A 10520-nucleotide genomic window follows, 5' to 3' on the forward strand; every position below is an offset into this window, starting at 1 on the left:
GAAGGAAGGAAGGAGGAAGGAAGGAAGGAAGGAAGGAAGGAAGGAAGGAAGGAAGGAAGGAAGGAAGGAAGGAAGGAAAAGAACCTGGGTTGCTGGGATGGGGTACAGTTGATCTGTTTCTTCTTAAGGGGAATTGTTGGCAAACCTCTCTTGCTGAGGCTCTTTCTTCTGGGCCAATGTGAGAACATGGCCATGTCAGGCTGTGACAAAATCACAAATACCTGGAAGGTGGAGGACATCTCAGAAGAAGGGTAGAAAAATGTATGTGCCCGTCACCATAACAATCTGCACCCCACGACTTGCCTTTGAATTGGCCCTTTAAGAAAACTTCCTACATCTCCTCTTTGGTGGGAAAGGAGGTGAAGGTTGAGGAGGACTGGGTAGGAGGGAGAATGGAGACTGAGGGTCAGGCTCCAGGGCAGCAGAAACCAAGAGCCGATGGTAACCAACGGATTCCTGCTACATCCCTGCTTCCTTCACATACTCTTAATATGTTGCAAAACACATTGCTATTACCCTCCCCCCTTGTTTCATATTATAAAATACAAACAAATGACAGGGAAGATTGGTTGGCTCACAGCCACCCACTGCTCAGAACTGTAAGGACTGCCGTTTCCTCCCTGCCATGAGACGGTGACTGTAGGGGCGCATCTTCATTTCCACAAAGGGGATGGAGAACTCGTGGCCTTTCCAATGGTACCAGTTGATGCCCTGGGTGTGAGAAAGATAAGCGTGTTAGGTCATTCCCCACCATGGAACACCCCACTTCATAAAAAGGATAATTATGGAAACAGGGAATCCACAATGTGGGGTTAGCTATTTTCAGCTAACTTCGAGGCCAAGTTCCCAATAAAGTGAAAGAGGCAGAGTCTCTTTCCAGCTTTCTCCTTAAATGTGCTGCTGGCGTGGGTCTTCCCAGGGAGCATGTTGCAGGTCATTCCTTATTGCCAGCTTTGTTTTTGGCTTCCAGCAGTGCCATGCACCAGTAGATGGTTGTGAAATCCCAACAGGGTGGAAGCGTTTGGAAGAGAATAACTGTGTTTGACTGCTCACTCCTAATGGGAGACTTAGGCGGTTTCTACCTAGGGTGACAAACCCTTTTGGTTTGCGCAGAACTGAGGGGTTTCCCTGATGTGGGCTGTTTCAGTGTTAACACTTAGAAAGTCTAGTTGGTCCTGCTGGTCTCCCTGTTACCCAGCCCGGTCTATAAATTTGTGGTCTCTGATAGGGAAAGATTGTCCAGTTCAGATTCAATCTCTATCTTCCTGGGACTGTTTTTAGGGTAAAGTTGAGCCTATGAAGCTGTCCTCATAACTGATAAGCTTTCTTCATGGGATCTTCTGGATAAGGGAATGAAATGGAACTTGACTGAGTATCAAGGGCTTCTCTGGGTGAGTTCCGGCTCCTGGGTCCTTTCCTTTCCTTCCTCTGGCTTCTACTCTGTCCTGATCTTATCCCATTGTCTGCATTATTTTTCTCAAGACTCCAAATATTTCTTTTTAAAGGGAAATGAAGGACTCGCGTTTGCCTTTAAAACATAAAGCTAAGGGAGCACGGGTTCTACAGCTCGGGCTTATTCACAGCAGAGGTGGAGCATCACTTACCTGACTGTGCCTGGACTCCCCGTACTTCCCATTGAGGTTGGTCCTGTGGCAGTTCTTATACCACCATGCTCCCTTGTATGACATGGCGCAGTTGGTCACTGCAACATCATTGTCTCTATCCTCTGTGGAGAAAGGGCGTCCTTGATGATAGCTGAGGGAATCCCCTGCAACAAAGATACATTCATGAGACTCTCCCATTTATTACTGCTTTATCAGGATTTTCTGGACATTTGACCCACTTCCAGCAAACCTGGCTTCCACTTATGGAGCCTTCCACTTACCTTTTCATTTCCACCCAGTTTTTCAGCATGGCTCTACTGAACTCTTAATTCACCTTACCCCCAGGGCCAACCACTTCCATGCTACAATCTCCAACCAACTTCCTAATACCTTCGACCACGTTTGCTGAGAACTTTCTTCACTTAGCCCCATCTCATTGCCCCCCCCGCCCCCAACCCTCAGCTGTTTCCTCCAGGCCTGCACTGGGACACGGGCCACTCATGGTTCCTCCTGTCTTCAGAGGAGATGGCGATGAGCCAGGCAGACTTGGGCCATTCTGGGTTACCACCATGCAGCTTCGGCCTGGCTTCTCCCTGCCTCACCAGGCCTGCTCAGATGACACCCAAGAACCCACATTCTGAACTTGAGGCCACACGGGAAAAGGGACATCAGCAAATTAGAGTTCCCAATCATAAGAAATAGGATGATGAAAAAGCCATAACCATGTCAAAGGAGAAGTGCTTGGGACATCTGGGCTGTATCTTGGGGAAGAGCGGACTTCAAGAGGGACACATGGCCTGTGATCACTGTCACCAAATATTTGATGGGCTATTGAGAAAAAAAATTAAATAAATTCTGTTGGGAAGTATGAGGATTAGTAGGTGAAGATGACATTTTTGCAGCCAACAGACACATGAAAAAATGCTCTTCATCACTGGGCATCAGAGAAATGCAAATCAAAACCACAATGAGATACCATCTCACACCAGTTAGAATGGTGATCATTAAAAAGTCAGGAAACAACAGGTGCTGGAGAAGATGTGGAGAAATAGGAATACTTTTACACTGTTGGTGGAACTGTAAACTAGTGCAACCATTGTGGAAGACAGTATGGTGATTTCTCAAGGATCTAGAAATAGAAATACCATTTGACCCAGCCATCCCATTACTGGGTATATACCCAAAGGACTGTAAATCATGATGCTATAAAGACACATGGACACATGTGTTTATTGCGGCGCTAGTCACAATAGCAAAAACTTGGAACCAACCCAAATGTCCAGCAGTGATAGACTGAATTAAGAAAATGTGGCACATATACACCATGGAATATTATGCAGCCATAAAAAAGGATGAGTTCATGTCCTTTGTAGGGACACGGATGAAGCTGGAAACTATCATTCTGAGCAAACTATTGCAAGGACAGAAAACCAAACATCACATGTTCTCACTCATAGGTGGGAAATGAACAATGAGAACACTTGGACACAGGGTGGGGAACATCACACAATGGGACCCGTCATGGGGTGGTGGGAGCGGGGAGGGATAGCATTAGGAGATATAACTAATGTAAATGATGAGTTAATGGGTGCAGCACACCAACATGGCACATGTATACATATGTAACACACCTGCACGTTGTGCACATGTACCCTAGAACTTAAAGTATAATAATAAAAAAAGAGGCATATTTAGGCGAAATATACAAGGAGAAATTCCCTAAATATTAGAGGTGTTCACAAGTGGAATAGACTGCTTAAAGAGGTAGTGAGATTTCTATTCTGAGGGGCAAACAGAGGCTGCGTATTCTCTTTTGGGGATATTGTGCAGGGGGCTCAGGTAAATTGTGTATTTAAGGTGAGGGATCAGAGTGTAATTAAATTATAATAATTGATAAGACTTTTAGCAGGATCAGGATTTGTGGCTAGGGATGTTGTGGAGGGGGCTCATGCTATTTATTGAATGAAAGAAGTCTTGGGTGCTTTTGAGCTTGCTTTAAGCGAGGAGAGACCTATTCTGATTCTGTGGCTTCTGAGTCTAGGCTCACAGTGGCCACTCAATGCCTCCAATGCTTCCCACCACAACTTAACTCTCAAGAGGTTGATCTTTATTTTATAGGGAAGGCTGACGCCCTCACTGGGGAGGCCCTAACTCAACATGTCATGATCTTTATCCCGTCTTCTTTGTCTTCCCCTTCCAGTCTCTAGGGACTCAGATTTTATGCTCATCTAGAGTTAACCCCACCATCTACAACTCCCTCTTTCCCATCTCTTCCAGATCCTGGAAAAGTTAAAACATATTGCTTACTTTTTCCTTTTTCTTTTATTTATTTTTATTTTTAATTTATTTTTTGTGTGTGAGATAGAGTCTCGTTCTGTCACCCAGGTTGGAGTGCAGTGGCACAATCTTGGCTCACTGCAATCTCTGCCTCCCAGGTTCAAGCGATTCTCTTGCCTCAGCCTCCTGAGTAGCTGTGATTACAGGTGTACGCCACTACACCTAGCTAATTTTTGTATTTTTAGTAGAGACGGGGTTTCACCATGTTGGCCAGGATGGTCTCGATCTCTTGACCTCACGATCTGCCCACTTCGGCCTCCCAAAGTGCTAGGATTACAGGCGTGACCCCGGCCCTTTTTCTTCTATCTTTTTTTTTTTTTTAATTTTCACCTCCTCTCACCCTAAGTCACATTCATATCTTTTGTCTTAAAAATTATTAATCTTACTCCTTAATGATTATTTCTTTCACTGTCAGTTCCTTGATTATGTGGTCTTCACCCACATCCTAACTTCTCACTCCCTGCCCCTCCCTCTGTCATCTAGAATTTGTCCTCATTATTCCCCTGGAGCAGTTCTCTCCAGCTTCCACTCTGAGGTTGCCTTCCACTGTGGCAGACATGCTCCCAATGCTGGTCTTTACATCCTCCCAAAGCCTGGCTCCCCTTCCCATTTCTGCCTCATATAGCCATCTCATATGTTTAACACTGTTCAGATTTATAATACCTTTTTCTTAATTCGCAACGTTAGTCGAGACTCCTACTGTCTCCCATTAGGACCAATGCAGCAGCCGCCAGCCGCTCTATGTTCTTCGCTTGGACTTACTTTATCCTGTTCATGGCTGTCACAGGGATCTTCCTCAACCCCGCTTCTATTTTTCTTCTTGGGACCTACAATGGCCCTCCATTGCTACCATGTAAAGATTGAATTCCTCTGCCCCTTGATTTTCCAGCTTCTGTATCTGGCTCTACCTGCCTCACCAGTCTTCTCTATTCCTCCTGAATTTACATTTTGCCCTGCTCTGCCAGTCCCTTCACAGCCTCCCCTCCTCCACAGCATCTGCACCTTCTGTAACTTCCAGGGTTTGTTTTCCTTACTATGGGAATCCCAGTTGAATGCAGCTGCCTTTATGATGCCACCCTCCACCACCCAGACTCCCCTTCCACAAACACCCTTTAAACTAGAAATGAGAGGCCAGGCACAGTGGCTCATGCCTATAATCCCAGCACTTTGGGAGGTCAAGGTGGGTGGATCACCTCAGGACAGGAGTTCGAGACCAGCCTGGCCAGCATGGCCTTATGTTTTGTGTACTAAAAACACAAAAATTAGCTGGGCGTGGTGGTGTGTGCCTGTAATCCCAGCTACTTGGGAGGCTGAAGCAGGAGAATTGCTCGAACCTGGGAGGCGGAGGTTGCAGTGAGCCAAGATCAAGCCACTGCACACCAGCCTGGGTGAAAGAGTGAGACTCTGTCTCAAAAACACAAAAACAAAAACAAAAAAACCAGAACTGAGTACCACTGATTGCGTGATGAGTTACTTCCTGTTTCTTTTTAAAACTAGACGTTTAGTTTTTGTAAAGGCCATGTTTTATGCTTCTATTGAGTCCCCACAACTTGCACAATAAACTTTGAGGAGCTGCTCAACAACCTCTGATTGATAACTTAGTTTGGAATTTTCAATTCTGATCCAAGCAGCATCCTAGAAACTTGAATGTTCGCAGCCTTGGGAAATGAGGAACAGGAGAAAAGGCTGAACTTGGATCAGAGGCCCTGGAGATGGGTTGATTCAGAAGGCCAGCAAAAATGAGAAACTACTAAAGATAAGGTACAGGAGAATTGGGCAATATTAAACGCCAGAAGAGAGGGGATGGGCTCTTCCTCCCCAGAAACCTTCTGATCTAGAAAGAACAACCATTGTGTGATGTTGCCTAGAGACGATGGCAGCCTAACAAAGCCCAACTTTTCAACTTTTGAAGAAGATGAACTGAATATTCGAGGTGAGAGATGAGACCCTAATTAGCTGATGATGAACAGCCAAACTGTTGGCAGGATCTCCCCCTGAGACATGAGAGTAGCATGCAGTCCACCTGTTCTGGCCTCCATAGGCCCCGAAGCAAGACAGAGCTGGAACAGAGGGAGCAAGGGCCAGGCCCAAGAAAGGCAAAGGAAAGCACAGGGGGATGAAGAGGAGGGAGGGAGGGGGTGCTGTAGGGAAGTTGGAAGGCTGGCTTCTTTTCCTATAGGAGAAATCAGAATGGCTTTTCTACAGGCACAATTCTAATCTTAGAAGTGAATAGCATCAGGTGATTTTTTAAATGATTTAGTCTGGCATCTTGTTTAATATGCTCCATTTCAATGGCTGTTTTATGCCCAAAGTGTGTCAAATTGGGCCTATTGTTGGGGGCACTTCAGGCTGATGTCATTGCTGTTGGAAAAGATCTCAGATGTGAGCATAAGAAAGGAAAGCATGTCTTCTCTTTGGAGTATCTGGCTAAAAAGAGAAATAATTGAACAGATGCAGTAACTGGAAGGACAACACCCTAATTCTCTTCTTAATTTCAAGAGTCATAAAAATGTTGCTAAAATTACACACCAGCATTTAACCCTAAAATTGGTGTTAATGAAAGGGCCAATAATTCCAAGTATCAAACATTAGAATATTTGGAAAATCAGGTTTTATGAAATGTGTTATAACAGAACACAGGAAACAGATTGGCAAAGCCCAAGAAGCAGACTGGATGTTATGTTCTGAAAAAACTACTAATGCAACCAAGCTTGATGAGATGGTTGTTCTGCTTGGTAGAAATAATGTAAAAATCTACACAGAAAACCTGACCATCTCTGTGGTTCTTGCGGAGGAATGAAAAGGGACATGGCCAATGAGGAACAGGTAAGTGACATCATTTGCTCCTTGACCAGGTGTTAGCATGACCGCTGATGGCCAGAGCAGGGTGTTGGGGGCATCTCAGAGAGGGGCGACATCTGTATGATTTGCACTAATTCAAAGATAGTTTTCCTGGATGTCATTGCATGGGAGATTTCTACCCAGACAGTGGATGATTCTGCTCTCACTGCGTAAGAGCCCATAGTGACTAATCTAAACAAGCAAAACAATCCTTCTTCGTCTTCACACTGCATCTTTTTTAAACTTTAAAAGCACATTCACTCTACTGGTCTCATTTTTTTTCTGACTACTCAGTGAAGTAGGGCAGGCATCCTTATTACAATTTTCCAGATGGTGAAACTGAAGTCCTGCCAAGTTGCTTTTAGGTGAGTGGTCAGGGAGAGCTGGGACCACTGCCAGTGGTTCTGAGTGGCATGGCCCTTCTCCCTGGCCAGCAGTGAATGCAGGAACTCTGTGGGTGCTGCTGCTTCCTGAGGCAGCTTAGGCCTAGAATCTGGGGGCTCTTGTCCCATGCCCACTGCCCATGGGGTCTGCTCAGGAGCCATAGGTACCCGCAGTGCCGTTGTAGCTTCCTATGCGGAGTTTGTACAGGTTTCTGTTGTCCTCGACAGAGAACCTGTCGTAGGAGGCGAAGGCGGCCTCCTGGCCATCCCGCATATCCACGCGCAGCTCATAGCGGCCCTGGGATGTGATCCTGTGTATGTTGTCCAGCCCTGTGGAGAAGAGCAGAAAATGCACTGAGACTGGCCCCAGCAGCTTTGGAAAATGGGAGGGAAATGCGTCTGTGGCCTCAAAACATGTTACAGGGAAGAGAAGGGGACTCCAGATGGCTTTTGCTCTTGGTGCTTCACAGGTTGCTATCAAATGGACCCTGCCAGTCTCTGAATTTCTTCCTGCAAAGAGGACAGTCCAGGTCTGCTGATGGGTTTCCAAAACAGGAAACTCAGGGGTTCTAATACCTCCTCTTGACCCAGTAACTGACAAGCCCTGAGCCTCAGGATTCCTGGCCCCATCCCCTCTCACCTCTTCTGCCAAACCATGGTACTAGAAGAAAATTACAAGAGGTATTACATGGATGTGAGTCCTTGGGCATGAGTGATCAAAAACATGAGGTGAAAACATTGATTAGAGGAGTTCAGAGCATCTAGAACATCTTAACATCTCCTAGTAGCATGCAGGAAGGGCTCTGTCAACCTTTCCTTACACTGCCTCTCCTGCCCCCAGCCTAGGCTTCCTGGGGCTCCATAGCCAGGTCACAGAATATTATTCTCTGCCTCCTGACCCCAGTCCCTTTCTCTCTAATCTGCCTGCTACATTTGCACTGATACCTTTCCACTGGCCTTTTCAGCCGGTTACCCTCATTCATCTGCTTCCTCCTTTGCCTCTAAGCTTCCCAGGCCTTGGTCTAATAGATTCCTGTAAGGTGCAAACCTTTGTAAGTCCCCGAGTTAGGCAGAGTCCAGATCCCCCTTGGTGATATGGTGATATATATTTTCTTTCTTTCTTTTCTTTCCTTTTTTTTTTCTTTTTCTTTCTTTCTTTCTTTTTTTTTTTTTTTTGAGACAGAATCTCACTCTGTCCCAGGCTGGAGTGCAGTGACACAATCTTGGCTCACTGCAAGCTCCACCTCCCAGGTTCACACCATTCTCCTGCCTCAACCTCCCAAGTAGCTGGGACTACAGGTGCCCACCATCACGCCCGGCTCATTTTTTGTATTTTTAGTAAAGACGAGGTTTCACTGTGTTAGCCAGGATGGTCTTGATCTCCTGACCTCGTGATCCTCCCACCTCGGCCTCTCAAAGTACTGGGATTACAGGCGTGAGCCACTGCGCCTGGCTGATATTTTCTCATTTACATTTTCTTGCCTGCTTGTCATGATTAGCCATGCCCTGGGACTCTCCAATTTTGATCTACCTGCCCAAACTTTGAACCATTCATCTTGTGTTGCTGGTAATTTCTCTGAGTCCTAAGTTTTATCTGCTTACTGAACTAGAGTCCCCTTGCTTTGCTGTGATATCTGATATCTATTTGAGTATGCCATGATTTAGAATCAAACAATTGCAGAGACTGAAGGGAATTTAGTGGTTACTCAGGCCAGTCTCTTTGTTTTGCAGAAGAAGAAGCTGAAGTCCAAGAGAGGTGAAATGATTGGCTGAAGGCCATACAGGTCTTTTGGCTTTCCTGTCCCATTTGAGACTTAGAGTTTTACCTTGATTATAAGTCAAGGGCTGTTTGACTGCTGTTTGCTGTTGGCTGAGTTGCTAACGCACAACTCACCCTAGACTTGTGCTTGTGCAGATGTAGTAGATGCTGATGGTGCCTTGCTGTGATGCCTTTAATTGGCAGATAGATCCATCCCCCAAGCTGCTACAAGTGTTGGCTGTTAGCAACTTGCAGCTGCCTTCTTCTTGGAAAATTGCCCTTGACCAAATGGGAGTCACTTCATCCTGGAAGCTAAGCTCTTTCCCCATGCCATGGAGCAGACCTCCATCAATGACTGATGTGGAGGAGTACAAAAGCTTGGCCTCCTTGCCTAAGTGGTGACCAGCTCTGAGGAGCAATTCATGCTCCCAAGCTTCCCTAGGGATCACACTGAAGGGAGTCTCCAGCCAAAACCACATTTTTGTAGTTTTCTCTGCCCTATTTTGGTTCCCCCATTCCCTTCTCCCTGGTAAATTCCCCCAGTAAGTCACTTGAACAAGAATTCCTGTTTCGATCTCTGTTTCTAGAGAACCCCATATAGGACATAAACTATGGGTCATAGTGTTATCCCCAGCCTGAGTATTGCTCCCAAACTACACCGCACCAGGCCTAGCCTCTTCAAGAGCCCTCCCTGTCTCCCTCTTACCTACATCATCAAGTGAAGACTTCTGTTTCCGATTTTTAAGTTCCCTACTTGCCTCTATTCAACTCACTCACCTCATTGTTTTCTTTCCCTCACTTGCACCTTTCCCCTCAGTGAATGGGTTTCCTCCCTGGCCTCGGTTTGCAGTTGTCAGAAGAATTCCTGCCTTCCCTCCTTTTCATCATTTTCCTCCCTTCATTCTTCTGACTGACTTATCCCTCAGTGCCTTCTCTAGGAAGCTGGTCTCTTCCGTCTTTGAATATCTGTGGCCTTCTTTCCAGTAGTTCATAGGTTAGGACGGTGTTTCCCAGTGTGGATGGCATCTCTGATGACATGAGATATATAAGGCACTAAATAGCCTTCAATAATAAGAAGAAAGGTATTTCCAGATTTAATCTCAGTCTTTTGTAATAGATCAAGGAGATACCTTAACCCTGATCCTAACCTTCACTACAATCTCAGTTTGGTTCTAGTATTTTAGTGGTTTGTTTAGCGTGAAAAGCATGAAACACTTCCTAATCTCCATTTTTTTTTTCTTTTTCATGAATTTCATTTATTTATTTATTTTTCATTTATAAATATTTTTAAAAAAGAAAAACAGGCCACATGCCAGTTTTGCCAACCCCTGCACTATAATGCAACCCCGCTATAACCCTCGCACATAATGCAGGCAAAACAACTATGAAAGTTTGTTCATCATGGAATTGATGGTATGTTGAATACAGGTATAAATATTTAGACTTTCAGAACTCTACTTCAGTAAGAAGGTATGAGGAGGAGCAGGGAATTAAGGAAACTATTTCTTTCTTTTTTTTTTTTTTAATTATACTTTAAGTTCTAGGGTACATGTGCATAACGTGCAGGTTTGTTACATATGTATACTTGTGCCATGT

At 45.2% G+C, this 10520-nt stretch overlaps 1 protein-coding gene across 2 annotated transcripts in view; it reads right to left on the reverse strand.

Moving 5' to 3' along the window:
• Positions 1 to 471: 471 nt before the first annotated feature.
• The window catches only part of TNR (tenascin R), a 421782-nt gene continuing 411733 nt past the window's right edge, over positions 472 to 10520 (reverse strand). For both annotated transcript variants that reach the window (XM_011962373.1, XM_011962374.1), the window contains 3 exons: positions 7334 to 7495; positions 1605 to 1768; positions 472 to 711 (listed from right to left, as the gene is read on the reverse strand). In XM_011962373.1, the coding sequence (XP_011817763.1) occupies positions 592 to 711; positions 1605 to 1768; positions 7334 to 7495 (446 nt within the window). In that variant the 3' untranslated portion in view covers positions 472 to 591. The remainder of the gene's footprint in view (positions 712 to 1604; positions 1769 to 7333; positions 7496 to 10520) is intronic.

This window comes from Colobus angolensis, unplaced genomic scaffold (assembly GCF_000951035.1).
Source record: "Colobus angolensis palliatus isolate OR3802 unplaced genomic scaffold, Cang.pa_1.0 Scaffold59, whole genome shotgun sequence".
Lineage (NCBI taxonomy): Eukaryota > Metazoa > Chordata > Mammalia > Primates > Cercopithecidae > Colobus > Colobus angolensis.